The sequence below is a fragment of the Gossypium raimondii genome, chromosome 10 (assembly GCF_025698545.1).
Source record: "Gossypium raimondii isolate GPD5lz chromosome 10, ASM2569854v1, whole genome shotgun sequence".
In the NCBI taxonomy this organism is placed as follows: domain Eukaryota; kingdom Viridiplantae; phylum Streptophyta; class Magnoliopsida; order Malvales; family Malvaceae; genus Gossypium; species Gossypium raimondii.
In genome coordinates, this window is record NC_068574.1 from 28,878,827 (window position 1) to 28,899,842 (window position 21,016).

A 21,016-nucleotide genomic window follows, 5' to 3' on the forward strand; every position below is an offset into this window, starting at 1 on the left:
TAGTGTAAAAATAGTGGTGGCGGTGAGGTTAGATACCGTAGCAATATTGTAGCGTGAGATAAAAATAAAGCTAAATGCACTACATTGAAGGTAAGCATCTATCCAAATAGGCCCCAAGTCTACAACCTTCTATGCGATTAGCATGGGTGAGAAAATTGTATGTAATTGCAGATTGTCACTTTTTGTATGTGTAAATAAGTGTGGTGGTAGAGTAGTATAACTTTTTGTATATAATTATAGGATATTGACTTGGAAGTATGCCATACTAGAGGTGATCATAGGTTGGGCTACCCGGCACGGCCCAAAAAATGGGAGGGTTCGGGTGAAAATATAAGCCCAAAATATGGGTTTGGACAAAAAAATGAGGCTGTTTAGAAAAGCGGGTGAGCCTCAGTAAAACTTTTTGGCCGGGTCCATCTACCAACCAATTATATAGTAAATATATATTTTTATTTTTAATCAAATATATATATATTTTATATAAATTAAATATATATATTTAATATGGGTTGGGCTGAGCCGGGCTCGGGCTTAGCAATTTTCTTTCGGGCCGGGCTTGGATAAATTTTTAGGCCCATATTTCAGGTTGGGCCGAGCCTAGAAAACGGGCCTAAAATTTTATCTGGGTCCAGCCCGGCCCATGATCACCTTTATGCCATACTAATATTATCACTTTTTTATTTAATACAATTTAATATAAAAATAAAAAATCCTTTTAATATAATTCAATATAAAATCTTTTAAATGTTAAAATAAAATATATTAAAGATTTTGATTATAATTTATTATAAACAAATTAATTAATATTTTATGTTTAAATATTATTCTTTTGATAAATATTATTCTTTAATATTAAATTGATATAAAAAATATATTAAAAAATATATTCGTCAATCTGTTACATTCTAATATAGCCCTAATCCATTCCAGTTAAGCAATGATGTTGTAAACCAAGAAAACTAAGAGGGAAAAGGGAACAAGGGTTTAAGGAGTCCCTCTCCCTCATCAGAAGGAAAAAAAAAAGCCAGGTCCTTCAAGAAAGAATCTAACACAGGTTCAGGTCATGCTCCCTCGTTCTAATTCCAGTGGAAAGCTTTTTCCATTTATCTTTAGCAAGCTTAAAGGTTTTCTCTGTCTCTTTCTCACTCTCTTAATTGATTTAAATGTTTTATTTATTCATTCACTTATGTCTCTGAAGTTACCCCAAATGAGCCATTTGCTCCATCATTTCAAGCTTTCTCCTCCACCCGCATTGTTGGAGAAAAACCCATTCTTGTATGTCATTTTAACTTCTTTCCACTTTTAATTCTTGGGTTTTCCCTTTTCTTTCTGATTTTTTTTTATATTTGTTAATATCATTGCATTATTCTGGCTACATTCATTTTTTGTCTGTTTTTCATTTCATTGTTTATTGGATTATTTATTGTGATTTTCTTTACTTGGTTGCTTTGCGTTGGTTTAGATTTGAAGGCTTGTTCATTTGATATGCATCCTTGTAATTTCATGCAATTTTGATTGATGGGTTGGATTTCTTTTTTTTCATTCCAGGTTAGGGATTTCATACATTCGGCTTTATATGATCCTAACCATGGGTACTTCTCTCAGAGGTCAGGTGCTGTTGGTGTGCTCGAGAGGAGCATAAAGTTCAACCAACTTGAAGGTATTGTTAGAAGTTTTTGGATTTTGTTATCTGTAAGCTCTGTAGTGTGTTTGTACTTTTTCATGTGGATTGGTGATAGATTTTGAATAAAAAAATAATGAGGATGGTTAACTTACCAGTACCAAACACATACACACACAGATATATATATATATATATATAAGCTATGCATCAAAGAAGTTGATATTTAGGTAGCTTCAAAACCTTCAATATTGATCACTTACTAGCTTGATTTAGTTGCGTTTCTTTTGTGTGTCCTCGAATCTATGCTCATAGAATCTGTGTTGTGCTTTTATGTTCAAAACTATTTGTTATTTGAAATGCAAGAACTAAGTATAAATTTAGTAGATGTGGCCCTTAAAAGCTTCATTTGTGGGTGCTGGATGGTCTTCTATTGTAGACTATATTGCTAAGGGTAGAACCAATCTTTTGGCATGTTTTAGGAAGGAAAGCTTACATGAAACACTTGGATAAGATTTATAAGCAGAGTGGCATTGCATGGTTCACCCCCGTGGAGCTTTTTAAGGTAATGCTCTAGCAGACTTCACAACCATAACATTACTGGCACTTGAGCAAAGATCTATTTATTCAATTTTTTTAAAAAGAAGTTTATTGTTCACTGTATCTTAGCATGTATTTTGGTGTGACATTGCTCATGCCACTCTTCCTGTTAATGCAGCAAGTACGGTTTTTATGGTTATTTATGTACTTTTTAACTTTGTTTTTTTGTGTTGTTTTAAATTATTGAGATTAAAAATACTTGAAGGCTATGATATCTTTTTGTTGTGCCTTTAAAGTTCACTAACTGATGTTATTAAGAATGGCTGTTTTAGTAAAAGATTTAGGAAACTGATTTTCTCTCTGTTCCCTTACTTCAAGAAGACCTGTCCTCTTGTTATGTAATTGATTTCTATTGCTCCCCCTTTCCCTTTGCTTTCTTTGTTTCATTTTCTGATTTAGGGTTTTTCCTTTTGTCCTTTTTTTTACTCCAACTATGTTATGGAAGAGTTACATAGGTTTCTGCTTCAGGCTTGTCATGTTATTAACCATTTGGCTTTAACCTGCGAGGGCCATTTACTGTGCCTTCATATTATGAGATGGTTTTGCGGCTAGACATTGAATTTCTTTGTTCTTTTTCTTTTGTTTAAGGTGGCCGTAGTAGTATGAGCAGGAAAAACGTTGACATATGTTTTATTTGTTTTTCTCTGCACCTTGCAACACATATGTAAGTGCATGTAATCATGCTTCTGTGTCGGTGGGGGCTGTTGTTGAATGTCTGAATTTGTATAACCTTGTGTGTCTTCTTGATCTCTTATTCCTTTCCATGGCCATTAAACTATTGAACCGAGCTTCATATATAGCAAAACAGTTTAACTCCTTTTCCCTGTAGTGAGCTTTATTGACGTGATTTCTATGAGCTTTACCTTCCTTGTAGCCATGGTATGCCCAGGGAATTGCTGAAGCCATATTGCGTACAGCTAACCTTTCAGTTCCACTAAAAGTAAGTTCCCTCATTCTCTTTATATTAAAAATCATACAAGCTGTCAACTTATAATTTTCTAGCTTCTATATTTTTAAAATCAATTTGACCTTTTCAATCTCTTTTTCTAGAAAAAACTGCTCTACTTTTTAGGGGAATATGGTTTTGATAATTTTCTCACTCCAGCTAGAACTTACAAGAAAACTTAATAGTTCATAGGCATTGTAATGATTCTTCATAGTACAATTTGTTACAATGTTTAATTCCGTGCTACTAGCATGGATATTCTGTGTTGGAAAGTAAAATTTCTAAATTTGCGGTGCAAATGTTAGAATGTATGCTTTGGAACTCTTGGTTCGCTTCTATTTTCCTTTTGAATCCTCTTGAGTTAATAATTAGATGCAAAACAGTGACTTGCCCTCCTTCATACTTTCATTTGGCAATAGCCAGAAGATGCCTATCTTGTGGGAACCAATTCATCGTTCAAGATCCTAATATGCAAAAATAATCAAATGTTCTTCCTTTTGTGTATTTTGTAGACTATAGAATTCAAACTGCTTGTGTTTTTTAAGCACAATGGTCATCTTTAGAGTCTGGGAAGTAATACTTTCACTTAATTTACTAAGACACAACTACGCTAGGATTACAGTAATAGGTGAATACAAATTTTTCCACTGTTGGAGACTTGGAGGTGTAGGATCACAGGTATATAAGGGAAAAATCTATATTTGGAAATTGAAAGATGAATTTTTGTCACTTTTATATCTGTTGTTCAGCTGATCAGTGGTTATCTGGTATTGGAGGGTTAAACTATGTTCGAAAAGGTTCTGTATGGTTATTTATGTTTTTATCTCATTGTACTTTGAGAGATGCTTTTCAAGACAAGTATCCTCTATGTTTGTTTACATAACTGCTGCCTCGTTTCAGTTTAAACTCTACAAGATGTAGACAAAGAGTGTTAGATTGTCTTTTTACGTTGATAGTCATCTTTATCCCAAACCATCATGAATGGTGGTAAATCTTGGGATCATTGTATGGATATAAACCTAATTTTTGAATTAATTCTGTTTGTGCTGTGTGCTCAGATATATGAAATTGGCGGTGGATCTGGTACATGTGCAAAGGGCATACTGGATTACATAATGTTGAATGCGCCTCCAAGAATTTACAACAATATGACATACACGTATGTATGTTAGCTAATCCTTTATTTAGGATGAAATAATGTGCTATCATATCCCGTCATCCTATTTTGCATTACTTATGAATATATGTATTCTGTAAGGACACAATAAACATGTCAAGACACTGCACCTTTAAAAAATTCCATCGCTAAAGCAATTTTACATTGTTTTAAAATTTGAGAGAAAAGGGTCCATGTTCTGTCTAGAAGCAAATAAATAAAATTCCCAGTTTAGCCGAGATCATAACTTCATAAAAGGTATCAGTTGAACAAAGGTATGTGGCATGGGAATGAAACTGATTCATGATTGAAGGTATCATTCAAATAAAGTTATGTAGTCTGGGAAAGAAACTGGTTTTCGATGTTACCTTCAATGTCCTCAAGGTCTTTTCTGCAGATAGTAGCATGCTTTTACATAGCTTTAATACTCAAAATTTGCAGTTGAGACTGCCAGTATTTCAAATTTCACTATTTAGCTTACACCAATTAAAAGTACCTAAGGTTGCATTTGGTAATTAAAATTTCAAGTTTAGGATAAATTGTGTGATAAAGCTCATTTAAACATGACCATCATGATTATTTTCAAATTTTGGTGGATGCCTATTTAGTAGTGAATTTGAAATTCATCTATTTGTGCCCTTTTAAATATATAGGTGTAAATTAAATCTTAACTAATTTTTGCTCAGTGCGTGCGCATTTCATTCTCATAATTTATATAGCCAACAAAATCCAAACCCACTCTCTTGAATTCATCTTCACAAGCATAACGTAAGAGAATTTTCTTGTAGTTGAGGCATATCTTACTGACTTTAACTGCCGTTGATTGGCATCTCTAAATATGAAGAGGCCTGTTTGGAATCCAATTTTTACACCGTAGATTCTTGTACCTGAAAGTTCTCTATTTTGTGCAGCTCAGTGGAAATCAGTCCTACATTGGCTGAGATACAAAAACAAACTGTAGGAGAAGTTAATAGTCACCTTTCAAAATTTAAAGTAGAACACCGGGATGCCATGGACAGGAGTGGATGGGGTAGGCCTTCTTCAATATTGAACCTTTTTTAGATTTATTTTCGTAATTTCTACTTGAACTATATATACACGATATTCAAGAATGGTATCCCATGTTTTATTGTTATGCTATTCTACCAAGATTCTGAGTGATGTTATTTTCTAGTGTTTCTTTTGTTCTTTCTAGCCTCTGAACATGTAGAAATGAATGATCATATTGATCTTCATGTATGTGAATATATAAGTACAGTTTTCTGGGCAAAACAGATAGGCAGAAAAAGCATTGTGTTCTCTCTCTCTCTCTCTCTCTCATGGCTGGTACATTTTCACTATTCTGTAGTTCGCTTGCTTTATTAGCAAAAGAAAGAGAATCAAGTTTGTGGCATCTATGTTTGTTTCTTATCCTTGTTACCTTAAATTATTCTTAGGTGATATGTGTATCTTATTAGCTTGGTCTTGTCTTGAATTAGCAATCATGAAGAAAGAAATTAAACCAGTTCTTGTTTTTAACAGGAGATGTGGAGCAACAGCCGTGTTGGGTAATAATGCTTGAGGTGTGCTTTACCTCAACTTTATCCTTTGTCATCCATGTAACCAGTTCAGTTTGCACATTTATTGCAACACATCAAAGCAACTAAACAAATAGGTCAAGTGTAAAAAGATCAAACAAATAATTGGGAATGAGCTTCTTTAAATTTCTCTTCCCAAAAGGTTATCAATATGAATATATGAATGTAGGTTTTGGTTAGAGTGATAGAGATGGGAATTGCTTTATGTAACTGGCAGTTGATATGATGATTCTCTTTCAGAGCTGATGGTAAGACCAGCTGATGATAAATTGATGGGAACAAATTTTTGCTGTGCCATGTGAAAAGACTCTAGATTCTAACCCTGTCAGCTATATTCATGAATAATAAAAATATTTTTACCTTCTAAATAAAAGTAGTCTCTGGGCAAGCTTCTTTTAGGTTCTAGCAGGTCATTTTAGGTCCTGTGTACCAAACCAAATTTATGTGATTGATTTTTCACAGGTGCTTGATAATCTTCCACATGATCTTATCTATTCTGAAAGTCTAGTTTCCCCATGGATGGAAGTATGGGTTGAAAAACAGCTGGACAGGTATTCACCACTATGCTATAATTTACAGCTTTTATGTATTATGTATTACATCATAGCTTTTTAAGCTTTCCCTTCACATTTTGGCTTACTGTAAAAAAACCTAATACAGACTGATCTACCATGTGGACAACTACAGAATAACAAACAACAAAATTGCAAAAGGGAAACCAAATTGAGTTCTAATACCTTGTTTAGTACCAACTGAAAACTGTGTTAAGCATCCAACTTAGAAAAATTGGCAATGGGTGGAGATGGCCTACCTATATAAAGGCACACGTACTTCAGACTGAGCCAATGTGAGATCCCACACATCTTAACAATGATATTATGTTCGTAAATAAGTCATCAACGTTCCATTATTTTTTATTAATTTTCTATCCAGAAAATGGCTATGAGACTTCATTGAATTTTGTCACTAATGCATTGTGGTGAAATAGACATTTAGTCTTTATTGTTATCTACTTCTTCTCATGGGCAGAGTGTTCACCTTAAAGGTGTTGGTAAAATATCTCCTGATCTCTGGCAAATGATTGTCGAAGTTATAACTTCCATGCTGTATGCTTTAACAATTTTAACTATTTGTTGACTTCAGGCATACTCTGCTCGTTTATTAGATTCTAAAGTTGAAAAAGAAACATCCTACTCTACTCAAAGAACTCCTTTATGCCTACTTATTTTTAGTTATATAGTGAAGGGACATATCTTTAGACATTTTAGCAAAGCTACTCACATTGCAAAGAATTAATATCTTTAGTACATTGTTAGATGTGTGATGGTTTCAATGATCTTCTGCCAACACCCTCATTTTCCTTCTTTTGCAGGGAAGGACTATCAGAACTATATAAACCTTTACAAGACTCATTAATTAAACGTTGTGTCGAAATTCTGGAACTAGATAAAAACGATACCAAGCAAAGTAGCATTGTGTCAAAAGCTTGGTCTAAATTGTTTCCAAAACCACGAAGATGTTGGCTTCCAACTGGTTGCATGGTTAGAGAACTTTTTAAAAGGTTTGTTTTTGGTTCAAAGTGCAAACTACTCTTTGCTATAATATTTCTTTTGATGTATGCAGAAACTTCTTGAAGTTTTACATGCAGCATTACCAAAAATGTCTTTGATTGCTTCAGACTTCAGTTTCCTACCTGATGTGAAGGTACCTGGTGAAAGAGCTCCACTAGTTTCAACCAAGGTAGTTTCTTTATCTTTTCTTTATTTCTTTATTTATTTTAGTTGAAGTTGTTAGGGTTTGATCCCTGAATCAGCCTTTGGTAGTGAAGAGCATAGCCAGGGTTTCTTTACTTTTTACTCTCAGATATACATATAGGTATAATTTTAAGATTGATTTCCTTAAACTAGTGCCTAAAGCTGTTCAAGAGAGGAGTTCTTCACCAATGAAGATGAATTTTGTTGCTGCTAGTTCTGACTAAATTATTCATTTAACTATTATAGAGAATGAATAAAAATTCGCAATGTCTGTTATGAAGATCTTCATTATTATGATTAGAGCAAATTGTGATTTTAACTATGCTGATATTTCTTCAGTACTGCATTGACATTGCTTCAAAATAAATAAAATTCCAAAAGGAAGTTGTCCTAGATTCGTCAAATTTGAATCTTATTCTCAACATTGCTTATTCTGCTGCTGATTGTATCTTAGCTGTGACATTTTCTAAAACTACAAATTTGTCAAGGTGCATGTAAACTATGTTTCTTCGGCTCTTCATTTTTGTTGAAGTACCTGTGTCCAATACTTGTGTTCGACTCATGGATATGGGGATTTCACATCCAAGAATCTCCCAAATACATGAAAACCTTACTCGTGTCCAAGTAACATAGCATAAAGCTTACTGTGGATGACGGTTGTTCAGAAGAGCCAGTTTATCTAACCGGCAAATAGCCATAATCCATCTAATGCTTTATTAGTATTATTTTGTGGTTTATAGTTGCCTGAGATACATTGTGTAATTACTCTAATATCAGGGTCTTCACTTTCCCATATGAATGAGAGTGCTTAGAAGCATGGTTAGATATTTGTATGGTTTTCAAGGTCTTATTCTTTATTTGTTTCCTGGAAACTACAGAAAGAAAGCCTCCTGATGAAGATTTTACGTTTGACACTGGTTCCGCAATCTTGTCTAACCTGTGCACCTTTTTTATTTCCTGCAGAAAGATGGCCATAGCTCAGACTACAGCAATTATCTTTATGCAAAGGTGCTTTTTTTTTTTGTTTTGTTTTCTTTCATTTGGTAATGCTAAATTTAAATGAAATTTATGTAAATGACATTGTACATACTGTTTATAGTAGTGTTAGCTTTGTCTGGCTGGATAAAGCTCAACAACTAGGAAAAGTAGTACTAGGTTATCAATGGACTATAAAATTATTTAACTAAATATATCTCCAAATGATGCTGAAGACTGAGATTTTGTGGAAAATTCTTGGTGAAGCTCTTCAGCTTTAACGAAGAGCCCACAACCTTTCCCATATTCCTAGTGACGAACTCTACAAACTGAGATATGAGGGCTAGTTTACATCTTTCCTTATCTATGAGCCTCAAGCATCATTATGTAAATAAAATCATAATGCAAGTTGATAGCATCTGGCAGTATAGTTTTCTTTTCTTTAATTTTGAGGTTTTGAAGTTGAACCTATCTAAAATGTCAAGATCTGTTTTTGTGGTACTTTCTTCGACAGGGAGATGCTGACATCTTCTTTCCTACTGACTTTTGGCTTTTGGAACGCATTGATCATTACTGTTCTGGATGGCTGAAACTGCAAAAGGATAAATCATCCCCGCAGGGGAAAAAGAGGCGAACTATCACAGTAAGTTCACTTCTTTTATGATGTGGGATTTCTATTTCTAATAAAAAGAGTAATTTAGGAGAAAACTATATAAAATATTGGCTGGCTGTCTCTCCTGGTTATTGTGAAATTTCAAAACCATGGAAGGGTATATTTCCAAAACAGTATCATGGCATGAGACCAATCTTACCAATAATTCTCTGGGGAACAAAATATAAATATAGCAAGTCTGGTTTGTTAAAACGTGTTAATCTTATAACCTTAAGAGCCTCTGCAATATAAGAGGCAAAAAATGCATTCGGACAACTTTTGGGACAAGTTTCCAATTTGCAACGATGAAAATATAGTGATAGCAGTGTGTTAGTCTAACTGCTTTTATGAATATGGAGTGTAATAACTCAACCAATTATAAATATCAGTGCAGCTAGACCTTTGCTGACAGCATTGTTATCGTTTAAATCTGTCATTCGTATCCCAGAAGAGGGTTTTAGTCCTTGGATTTCAAAAATCTCCAGGGAATCCCTAATATTGTTGACAGCACACTATATTCTACTAGTAAAAGTAGTTACTTTTCAGCAAATTCACTGTCACTAACCATTTCCTCTTTCCTATATTTGTAGATCGATACATCTTCATTCATGGAAGAGTTTGGCTTGCCATCCAAGACAAGAACAAAAGACGGATACAACCCTCTTCTGGATGACTTCAAGAACACTAAATTCTACCTCAGCGTTCCCACACATAATATCAATTAAGTTATCAACGGTGAAAATGCGGAAATGCCGGCCCCTTTGACTTTCAGAAGTAACAGGTTTATAATACCTCAAGGTCATTGTTGATGGAATCTGAGTAGTTTGGTGGTCTGAGTCAGTGTTTCCATTTTCATAGTAATATTGTTATGCTATTAAAGTTCACAGATTTTTTTCCCTTATTTATTTCAGCTGTAGAAATATTACTTTTTTCCCATAGAGAAAGGAGGATAATAAATTACTTGGACAGATTCTTTTCTTTTCTTTTCTTTTTTTTTTTTTTTTTGTGGGGAGGGGGCATTAATGAAGAATCGAGCTTGCCTGATATGCTTACTCAAAAGTCAAAACCCAACGCATTTTGCTTCCTGTTAAGATGCCACTGTATCATTTGCAGTCTTGCTACAAAACTGAAAGACTTTCGCTGGCAAATTTTTTATTACGGTACAAAAAGGTTACGAGAAAATTTATAAAAGCATGCCCTAAAAAAATTGAAATTAATAATGAACTAAAATGTTTACTAATTGTCAAAGTTGATATAACCCTTTCAATATAAAGTAGCGTAGGGATTGGTATCGGTTCTCGTGAAGTGTAGATGGAGGAGGGGAGTTGGGAGAGGAGCCTGAAGGGTGAATTTGGAGTCTAAAGTGCACTTTTTTCGGGGACAGAGTGGGACATAAAAATGGATTGACTTCCATTGCCTCTTGATAGGTCGATCAGTCGTTTCTTGGTTCCTTGTTAGGCTGGTGACGTGGTATTAGATAATCAGGTTGCAAGGTATATAGTTGATAAGTGATGAGTGTCTTGACGAAATGACTTATATAGTTTGGTTTGCGAGTGATTTAACAAAAATTTATCTTTGACAAATGAGACATGCTTGGTAGAGCCAAGTGATTATAATGCTTCGATGCTCTTGATGTAACATGTATGTGTTAACACTATGGAAGACTTAAATTTTCTCCCAAAGTTTGATTGCATTGCTGTCGACCGAACAACACAATATAAAACTTGGAAACCTCACGGAATAGTTTGGCCCGAGGCTTCATCTCCATATGGTTGTTACTTTCGTTCTCACTCACAAGATTGATAGTGTGTTCAAATTCATCTCAAACATACTCTCTTTTAGGCTCCAAAGTCATCCCTTTATCCTCTCTTCTCAACTTAATTCCTCCATTCACACCTTATAGCTCTTTGCTTAACTAGGGTGAATCATGTAACAGCTCGTTTTCAGTGAAATCGGATTAGTGATTTCGAGACCACAAATCAGACGTTGAGATATATATTTCATTATTTTATTGTCTACAGCATAATAGTAGTACTGTTTAAAAATGTTGTTAAGAAATTTTACCGTTTGCATGCTTAATTCGATAAAAAGGACTAAATTGCAATAAGTGCAAAACTTGAGTTCTATAAGTTAAAAGAATCTAATGGTTATGCTATTAAATGGTTTGAGGGTTTATGTTGTAATTAAACTATTGGTATCATGAGTGGACAATTATGGACATTTTATATGTGTTTTTAAAGGTATTTAATTAAGGTTAATTTGGTAATTTAATAAATGCATAATAGTAAAATGGCTAAAAACAAAGCCATCATCTTGTTATACTCATCCTTTCAACCGAAAATTAGGGTAGAAAACTCCATTAAAGGAGCTTGAACTTTTGGCTACTCAAGTCTCTTGCATGTAAGCGTATTTCATCCCGCGTTTTTAATGATTTTTACATTTTTGGAGTCGTTGTAGCTTAATCTAGCTAGCCCAGGGACTAATTTGTAAAATTGTTGAATTTCTAGGGTTTTACCATGAATGCATTTTAGTTATTGGTGATGTATAATGGAAGAAAATGAATCACTGTTAGATAAATAACTTTTGTTAAGTGATTTTTGATAAATTTGTTAATTAGGGGTTAAATTGAAAATTGTGAAATATTCATGGTGTAATTTATGAATTAATGAAATGTGTGGGATGCTATAAGCTTGTATAATATTCGGCTAGGCTTGAGTAGGGGTGAAATTGCATGAATTTAATTTTATGAGCCTAAGGACTAAATTGTAAAGAAATTAAAAGTATAGGGGCAAAATTATATTTTGCTAAAATGTGAAATTGAGTTAAATAGAATAGAATGATTATTGAATTGAGCCGAATTTATTCATTTAGATCAAGATAAACCACGTACGGCTCTAGATCAAGGCAAAGAAAAAATTTAGGATTAGTCGACTTCATTTTTCTACGTTTATCGTCGAGGTAAGTTAGTACGTTTAAGTTTCGTTTTTATTTTATGAATTGAATGCTATTATTGTATAATATTAAATTGAGTGTTGACGAAAAAATCCAATGGCGTAACGTCGATCATCGACAAATGAAAAGGGATAGTTTCGGCTATCAAATACGAAAAGAGATAGCTTCGACTATCGACTATGAAAAGGGATGGTGATGACCATCAACAATGAAAAGGGATGGCTTCGGCTATCGATCTATGAAAAGGGATAGCTTTGGCTATCGATCTATGAAAAGGGATGGTGACGACCATTGAACAATGAAAAGGGATTGTGACGACTATCAAATTATGAAAATGGATAGCTTCAACTATCGAACTATGAAAAGGGATAAATTCTGTTATCGAATTACGAAAAGGGATTGTCAACCATCGTATTATTACCTCGCGTGAGCTTCGGTAAGAGTTTTCAATATAAATTACATTAATATGATGAAAGGTAGGTAATGTGTACCTTTGTTGAAATTAAAATTAAGAATGTATATATATGAGTTTTCAAATTAGTTGTGCTCATGTTGAATTGGGATATACATGTTTTGTGGTTGTTTAATGTTTTGACAGATTTAGAATATATTGGTTACGAACTTACTAAGCATGACATGTTTACTTCGTGTTATTTTTTTGTGTTTGTAGTTGTTGGAAGCTCGTTCGGGTTGGAAAGTTGTCGAAGATCTATCACACTATCTATCAGTTCTTTCGATACTTTTGGATGTTTAATTTTGGTTATAATGGCATGTATAGGTATTATGGCTAATGTTGGTCATATGTTTTGGTTGTTGGAATAGCCATTTGGTTTGGCTTGTGATTTAGCATTTTGATGTTGATATGAGCTTAGTTTATGGTATGTAAAAATTAACCTTACTATGGTCGATGTTTGGCTTAATAGTTTTGAATTGTGATAGATGAATATACATATTGTATAAGTCTTGTAACTTCTTGTTGTTTGGTATCTTGATAAGAAAGGTATATATATATATATATATATATATATATATATGTCTATTAGTATTAGTGGATGAATGGCATATTTTGTACCATGTGATAGGCTATGGTAAGTTAATTCAATGGTTTGAGTTAATGCAAGTTTAGTTGAAAGTTAGCTAGTCATTTTGGCCAAATTGAACACTTGATTGAACATGTTTATATTTTGTCGTTTGAGGTGCCTAAGGGTATAGTGGTTGTATGATGTTATACCATATGTATATGATTTGTTTATGCTTGATTTTGGTACCTTATAAAGGCTTGTGTATATGTGCATTTTGGTTATAGGTACATGCTAGTTTGGGTGAGAAAAATGGCTTGTAAAATGACACGACCGTGTGTCCTCTATAGCTTTTGAAGGGTTGCAAGTCAGGTTGTTACACGGCCTAGCACACGGTTTGGCACACAGGCGTGTGGGGTTATTTCGAAGGGTACACGGTCTGGCACACGGGCATGTGGCTTGGCCATGTGACCCAATTCAGTGAGTTATATGGGCACGGACACGGGCTGGGACATGACCGTGTGTCCCTACTTCGAATGCCCACACGACCTGGCCACACGGCCATGTGACCCCTGCAGTTTTGAAAATTTTTACTACTTTCTGAAAAATTCTTTGAGTTTTCGATTTAGTCTCGAATTGTTTCTAACGCGTAATTTGAGCCTCGAGGGCTCGTTTAAGAGACAATATATATGTTTTGAATTGGTTTTAAAGTGCTTATTGATATGATTTGAATAGTTGGAAATTTATGTCTGTTTGATTTGAAAACTTCGGTAATGTTCCATAACTCTGTTTCAGTAACGGATACGGGTTAGGGGTGTTACAGATCAACTTTAATCTCTACGCTACTTTCTAGTATAACAATTGGTGTGGTGAGTGTGAAACAACATGGTTCACTTTGCCTTAGGTGTTCCATCAAATAAAGAAGAACGAGAATCAGATCACAAGCCTAGACACAACCTCAGATGATTCAAAATTAGTTCCAGATTAACAGGAGGCAACAATATCCTTAGCAACAATCACAACGCAACTTGTATGGCCCTATTATCTATTTCATATAAGTTACACACACTACACCTACCCAAGTATTATCCTCGATACCCGAACCAACAAACCAACCCACCACCCTCTTAGGGCAATCCCAACGCCCCCATGGTGGCCAAACTTCACAAAATCTAGACTCTGATTCACAACAATTTACACTTATGCAAGAAAATATGAAAATGTTAGCACAACTTTTTATGAACAATGACTCTATTAGCAACAATAGGAGCTAACATGTGGCAAGGGAAGTCAATCCATATTTACGTCTCACTCATCCTTGAGCCAAGGGCTCTTTAAACACAGACTCTCTTTTAGGCTCCAAACTTACCCCTTCATCCTCTCTTCCAAGCTCCTCTTTCTTCTCAACTTAACTTCTTTGTCCACACCTTATATAGCTTTCAGCCTAAATAGGATGAATTGACTTCAATCTCTATGCCACTTTTTAATATCAACATATATAGAGAGAGATGGGGTAATGATAACAAATGTATTTATGGGTGAAGTTGATTTTATATCATTCATATTTACTCAAGACTTAGAATAAAATGAAGACTTCAAAATTTGTTCAAATTCATTCATATTTGTAAAAAATAATATCATGAATAACTATATTTGAATATTTAATATAATACATGTGTCATTAACACCCTTAAATATGAAACGGAGTGACACTTATTACATCTTGAAGAACGTTTTTCTTTTTCTTTTTTAATTTTAATATTAGAACTGACATGAGGCAATATACAATGATGCTGTGTGAAAATAAAATTGAAAACAATTAATAATGGTAAAAATATGAGTTTGAATTAATTTTAAAATATGAGGGATAAAATATTTGTTAACTATAGAAAAATATAACATCATTAATATCTAATTTTGAAATGTTAAAATATTTAAATTATTAAATTAAAAATGTTTAGTGTATAAAAATATTTTTAAAAATTTAATAATATTTTAAAGTACTTAAAATCGTGAAAAAATATGCTTTACAAAACTTAAAAAAAATCAGCATTTTGAAACAATTATTTAAAATTTTCAAATTTTTGAAAAGAAAAGAAAACATTTCGCCAACATAAGAAAATTTTAGAAGGAAGAAAAACAAAGTTTCATTTTGCCAAAAGAGTTATATTTAATTTTAAAATAATTATATTATTTTAAAATGTGACATCTCAATTCTCACCAATCAATTTGCATGTTTTTCAAAAATAAAATGATAATTTTTTATACGCATAAATCATTACATATTTTTGTGTGGCGTCATATGTTACATTTTACTGTTAATATTTAGAAAATATTTCATGCTTCAAATTTTTCATTAAAAGAAAACTTTATTTTTAAATACATGCAATCGTCATGTAGTGGCACATAGCAAGGTGAATTATGCTGCATCATTTCATATTTAATTGTAAATTGCAAGGCCGTTTTATAATATTATCGATTAATTCAATCTTATTTAATCTGGCCATATGATTCTTTTTACTTTTTAAATTTATTGATTTTATATATTTCTTTTCTTAAAATTTTAGCTTAACATATTTTTTCTACTATTTAAAATATAATATTATATTTATTTTTATATGATATAAATACATAATATATAAATAAAATTAGAAAATAGATAAAGTCGAATATAAGTATTAAATATTGAAGCCCCATTCACAAATTAATCATTTTATGAACATAGTGTGCTTAAGCTCCATAGTTTCAATTGCTCTAATATATATACATTTCATTTGCTTCTTTTAATTCTTAAACTTATGTTTTTCTTTATTAGATCATGAATGAAAAGATTAACTTTTTCTTTAATTTTGCTTCACATACACATAAATCACATGTTAACACTTAATTAATTTTTAAATTTTAAAATTTAAAACTTATAAAAATTTATAACTTCAAAAACTTTAAAATTAATTAAATACCGACTTATCACCCACATGATAATTCATATATATATTACATCAACAAAGTTAAAAAAATTAAATTTTCATTCATTTTGAAATGATTTGACAAAACTACAAATTAAAAATTAAAAATTAAATTAAATGAAACACAAATGTTAGAATATGCCTATAAATTTTAGGTTTGAAATACTTATAATATTGGTCAAATATAATATAATAAGTTATGTGATGACACACATCGGATATAAAGTAAGCCATATAATCCAAAAGTGAATGAAAATGATTCTGAAGCAAATATTGGGAGGACAAAAAAACCAGAGTACCATACAAAATGTATATAAGCATAACATCATCTACTTCAAAAGATACGAGGACAGTAAGATTATGAGTCACTCAAAAAAAGACTATCAAAATGCATTGAACTTAACCAGATTGTTTCAACACTCCTTGGTCTATGAATCAATATTTGATGGGAGCAATAACTTCCAACTGCGCACCAAGCTTCTCCTCCGCCACCTTCTCAGCTTTAACCCTAAGCTTAATGAGTTGCTTCCGTCTCTCATATGCCACTTGAGCTCTCTCTTTCCTCTTCCTCTCGAGCTCCTGGAGGGAAGAAACAAGGAATCAGGAAATCAACAGAAGTTATCAACTCCCAAGGTTTAGATAGTTGTGTGTATAACAAAAAGATGAAGAACTGTACAATATCAAATACCAAAATAAGAGTATTTCATCCAAGTAAACAACACTCAATAAAAGAATTGAGCAGTCAGCAATACATGGTAAAAAAAGTTGGGAAAAGTCGAGCATGCATGCTCAAATCAGATCCCAACCTTCAAACCAGAGACTGAGCAACATAGGATGAGTACAAAACAAAAAGTGATGTTCTCTTGCTTGCATGTAAGATCTCGTTCTATAAAAACCTTCTTGGAGTTTACTAGGATTAAAGCGTTCAGCAAAAAAGCTTTTAGGTTATAACAATGTAATAAACAACGTTCTATGTTGATGAACTTTAAATGAAAACAAGCCAAATATCAGTCTTCACCTTGATAGTGTCATAGTGATTCCATCCAACCTCAGATGAGAGCTTGCCCAACAAGCAGTACTTGTGTCCTTTCTGAAGCCTCAAAACCCTAATTTAAAAACCAAGAAGAATTTTAAATCATTGTACATAACTAGTCAGTGATCAATGCAAGTGAAGGAAATCTAATTTGCGGATAAGAAATTGACCACCAAAAACTCACTTGAGAGCATCAGGAATAACCATCCTCTTCATCTTATCATAAGGTGCAGGAATCCCCTCATAAGTCTTCAAGCGAGCAAGAGCTGCTGCTCCACGTTTAGTCTTGTGAGGAATCATACTGCAATAAAAAACAAATATAAATAATCATAAGCAGCATAGTTAAGGTGTGCACCTTCATATTTAATTTATTTCATTCACCATACTTTTACTAGTAAGAAAAGGAATAAATGAACTATCTACTTCTCAATATTCGAGTATTCAACAATATATGTGAACCATAAAGAAATAATGTATATTGACCACAAAGGAAAAAGAAAACTCTGCAAGCATTGTAGGATAAACTAAACTACTCTTCAGAGTTTATTATCAGAATTGTATATACGCAAACATTCAATGAGCTCCTTTCAGTCAAGCAAGCACTTTTTAGCACCTTGCACGATATAAAGGTTCTAACACCTAAAAATGGCTAATGTACCATTTTTTTTGTTCTGAACCAGAGTATCCACCACTAACAGTAGTGACTAATCCCCTCATCACGAATGCTCTCTGAAGAGGTAAACAGCTGACCATGAAATGTGCTTGATTTCCATAAGCAAGAATTGAACTCAACCACATGATTAAGGGACAAAGTGAGCAACCATCACACCATACCTCATGCACCATTCACAACACTTAACAAAACTACATCACAACTGAAAATGCAGTGAGTGTAAACTTCATATATAATGAATCAAAACACCCTTTGCACCATAAGATCCATATATTTTCACAGCTGTATTCTCTTAACTCACAGATAATAACCTCAAGCACATTCGTACTTTCCATTTCTTAAATGAATAATGAGGAATCAGAAAATCCATCTAAACTTTTTATTATCAAACATAAACAGCACGCAACTTCCTCTTCATTCTTTACAAGATTTTCCAACAACATATACAAAAAACTTGAAATCAATAAACCAAATATCCATCATAAAATGAAAACAGAAACATACCCACGAATGGTACGCCAGAGGATCTTAGCAGGAGCACGAAAGTGTATGGGACCATGAGAAGGCTTAGTGTTCATACGCTTCCTCAAGAACCTCATGTACTTCATCTTCTGCCTCACCAATCCACCCGAAATGCAAATTTCCTCACATCTCACCACCACTACTTTCTGCCCATTCAACAACTCCTTGGCCAATATCGATGCCAGCCTTCCTAGCATGTGATGCCTAGCATCCACCACCACCCTCTTCGCGCAGATCCCTGAGCCTGAAACCATCTTTTCCTCTTCTTCTTTGCTTGATAGCTTAGCCCAGCTGCTGCTGCTGCTGCTGCCGCTGCCGCTCTTCCAACAAAATTATGTTGGTTGCAGCCTCTAGGGTTTTTAACAGGCTCTTTTTTAGGGTTGGTTTTTGGGTTAAGAAACAAAAAGACATGAAGTAAGAGAAAAGGAATGGACTTTGGTTAACTCAGGCCCAACTACTCTGACCTAAATTTACAACCCTTTGCCAACCCTTTGCATATTCCATAGCAAAATAATCTGAACCCCACGAGATTTGAGGAGTTTCAACTTTCCTAGAAAATTACCGAAATTCCCCTCTTTAAAATTTATAACTAATCATGTATTTTTTAAACTTCAATTAGATTTTGATTATTTTATATTTTTAATAATATATTTTAATTTGTATGATATATATTTTTATTTAATCTCGTAATAATTAATATAATATTAAAAATTATGTAATATATTAAAATCAAATTTAGGTATTAAATTTCTATATAAAAAATTTAATGGTAAAATTTTAATTTTGATCTCTTTATTTGTTAGGTCATATAAAAGAGTCAAATTATAAATTTAGTCTCAATACTACGTTTAAATTTAAGATTTAGGGCTAGTTTAGCATTGTTTTTAAAAAGTATTGTGAAAAAGTGCTTTTAAGAAGTGTTTGTGAAAAATTGTTTTTGAGAAGTGCTTTTGAGAAATACTTTTAAAAGTTTGGTTTAATATTTAAGTATATAGTATTACTGTCAAAAAGTATTTTTAAGAAATAAAATGTCTATTTTACATATGGTATTATAAAGTAACAAATATACATTTAAATAATGTTCAAATTAGTTAATATTATGATATTTTTACAAGAATATAAAAAATAATTTATTATAACATGTTGTTAATATTTTAATATATGAAATATAAATTAAATATTTTAAATAATTAATATTAATTATTTATAAAATTAGATATTAACACATTTGTATTATTTTAAGAAATATTTTTAATTAATAATTTTATTTTAAAATGTAATTTGAATATATAATCATATTGGATATTAACATAACATAGATAACATAAACCTAACAAATTAAAATATTATATGTATTTAGCTTAAAGTTTCAAAAGGGTAATATTTATATATATACCAAATATAAATATTAAAATCTTACATTAGCATTTGTAATTTAAAGTGAATTCATTAAATTAGAAGCTATAACATTTCTTGTTAATTCCATTTCAAAACCACTTGAATTGTTTGATTCACCATCATCATCATTATCATCAGTTTCACCATCATGCACATCTTATGAATCAATAATATTCTCATATGTCCTGTTAATATTTTCGTATTCCATAAAATTTGCATCATTTCGATCAACATGTTTTTTACCCACTTTAAAAACACAAACGATAATATTGTAAATATTACGTAATTTGATCAAAATAAATGAACTGTAATATTGTAAATATGCAAAAACACAAATTTTAAAAATTATAAAGATAAAAGACAGAAATTTGAAGGTTTTTAAATATAATAAAGAGGGGCAAAGTTCGAGACTATTCACTTCTAAATGCCGCAACCAGAACATACAGTATGAGAAATGCAAGGATTGATGAATCATAAACAATATGTTAATGATTTAAGCATAGATAATACATAACTTGTGCCCATTATTATTGAAAAATCTCCAAATTAAGCTAAAAAGTTTGGAATTCCTAAGTTCAAAAGAACAAGATGTCGAACTTTAATCTTGGAGCCCATGTTTCAGCAACTGAACAGAGCATAAAGCAAATACTTCAACTCATAATTCTAACTTCAAGGTACTGCAACCCCTAACCATTAATGTTCTTTAGGCTAAATGATTCTCATGGAATCCAAATTAGACTTTAAGAATCTACTTCTTTACAACTAGAACATTACTGTAACCCTCTCATTTCACATCAAAATAATCATATTAGCCATAATATCATGAGGGGAAATGGCATCAGATTCCCACATCATTTCCCTCTCATATTAAACCAACATAATTGAATAAAATAAAGCAAATCCTTTCAACATTATTGAAATTCCCCCCATAAATACAACAATTCTAATATCCATTATGTAATAATAATTATAAAGCTTTGGAAAATCAACACAAGTTTGAACGAAATGGAGTAAATCAAAGGCGAAAAAAACAGCAAAAGCATCAAAGTTAAATGAAAAAAACAGCAGAAGAATTAAAATCAACAACCAAATAGAAAACCTAAAAAAATCAAAGGTGAAATGAAAAAGTTAACTTCAAAATGGAAATTAACTAAACTCAGTAGCAACTAAAA

General features: G+C 32.4%; 2 protein-coding genes across 5 annotated transcripts; one reads left to right on the forward strand and one right to left on the reverse strand.

The window, feature by feature from the left end:
* The first annotated feature begins 923 nt into the window (after positions 1-923).
* On the forward strand, positions 924-10,259 carry LOC105777414 (protein arginine methyltransferase NDUFAF7 homolog, mitochondrial). Of its 4 annotated transcripts, none has more exons than XM_012600669.2 (14): positions 924-1,124; positions 1,199-1,275; positions 1,549-1,660; positions 2,104-2,186; positions 3,096-3,161; positions 4,226-4,326; positions 5,235-5,353; positions 5,845-5,885; positions 6,363-6,451; positions 7,273-7,441; positions 7,524-7,640; positions 8,618-8,662; positions 9,144-9,272; positions 9,872-10,259. In XM_012600669.2, the coding sequence occupies exons 1-14, from the start codon at positions 1,064-1,066 to the stop codon at positions 10,004-10,006; spliced, it is 1,344 nt and encodes a 447-aa protein (XP_012456123.1). In that variant the 5' UTR covers positions 924-1,063; the 3' UTR covers positions 10,007-10,259. The 4 variants fall into 4 exon arrangements, with proteins under 4 accessions (XP_012456123.1, XP_012456125.1, XP_012456127.1 ...); XM_012600671.2 differs by having other exon boundaries at positions 1,606-1,660; XM_012600673.2 differs by lacking the exon at positions 1,199-1,275 and having other exon boundaries at positions 945-1,124; positions 1,606-1,660.
* Positions 10,260-16,464: 6,205 nt separating this feature from the next.
* LOC105777735 (60S ribosomal protein L13a-4) lies at positions 16,465-18,812 on the reverse strand. The gene is made up of 4 exons (XM_012601132.2): positions 18,429-18,812; positions 17,436-17,552; positions 17,237-17,324; positions 16,465-16,797 (listed from the first exon to the last, which is right to left on the reverse strand). The coding sequence occupies exons 1-4, from the start codon at positions 18,698-18,700 to the stop codon at positions 16,654-16,656; spliced, it is 621 nt and encodes a 206-aa protein (XP_012456586.1). The 5' UTR covers positions 18,701-18,812; the 3' UTR covers positions 16,465-16,653.
* Positions 18,813-21,016: the final 2,204 nt, after the last annotated feature.

What these genes read in the sequence shown, in the direction of transcription:
- LOC105777735 (XM_012601132.2), bottom strand. Translation starts at nt 18,700, where the DNA reads ATGGTTTCAGGCTCAGGGATCTGCGCGAAGAGGGTGGTGGTGGATGCT. An exon ending in CTCTGGCGTACCATTCGTGG is followed by an intron (nt 17,553 to 18,428) that starts GTATGTTTCTGT and finishes TTTTTATTGCAG; the next exon opens with TATGATTCCTCACAAGACTA. An exon ending in GTTATTCCTGATGCTCTCAA is followed by an intron (nt 17,325 to 17,435) that starts GTGAGTTTTTGG and finishes TTTTTAAATTAG; the next exon opens with GGTTTTGAGGCTTCAGAAAG.
- LOC105777414 (XM_012600669.2), top strand. Translation starts at nt 1,064, where the DNA reads ATGCTCCCTCGTTCTAATTCCAGTGGAAAGCTTTTTCCATTTATCTTT. An exon ending in TTGGAGAAAAACCCATTCTT is followed by an intron (nt 1,276 to 1,548) that starts GTATGTCATTTT and finishes TTTTCATTCCAG; the next exon opens with GTTAGGGATTTCATACATTC. An exon ending in CCCCCGTGGAGCTTTTTAAG is followed by an intron (nt 2,187 to 3,095) that starts GTAATGCTCTAG and finishes CCTTCCTTGTAG; the next exon opens with CCATGGTATGCCCAGGGAAT.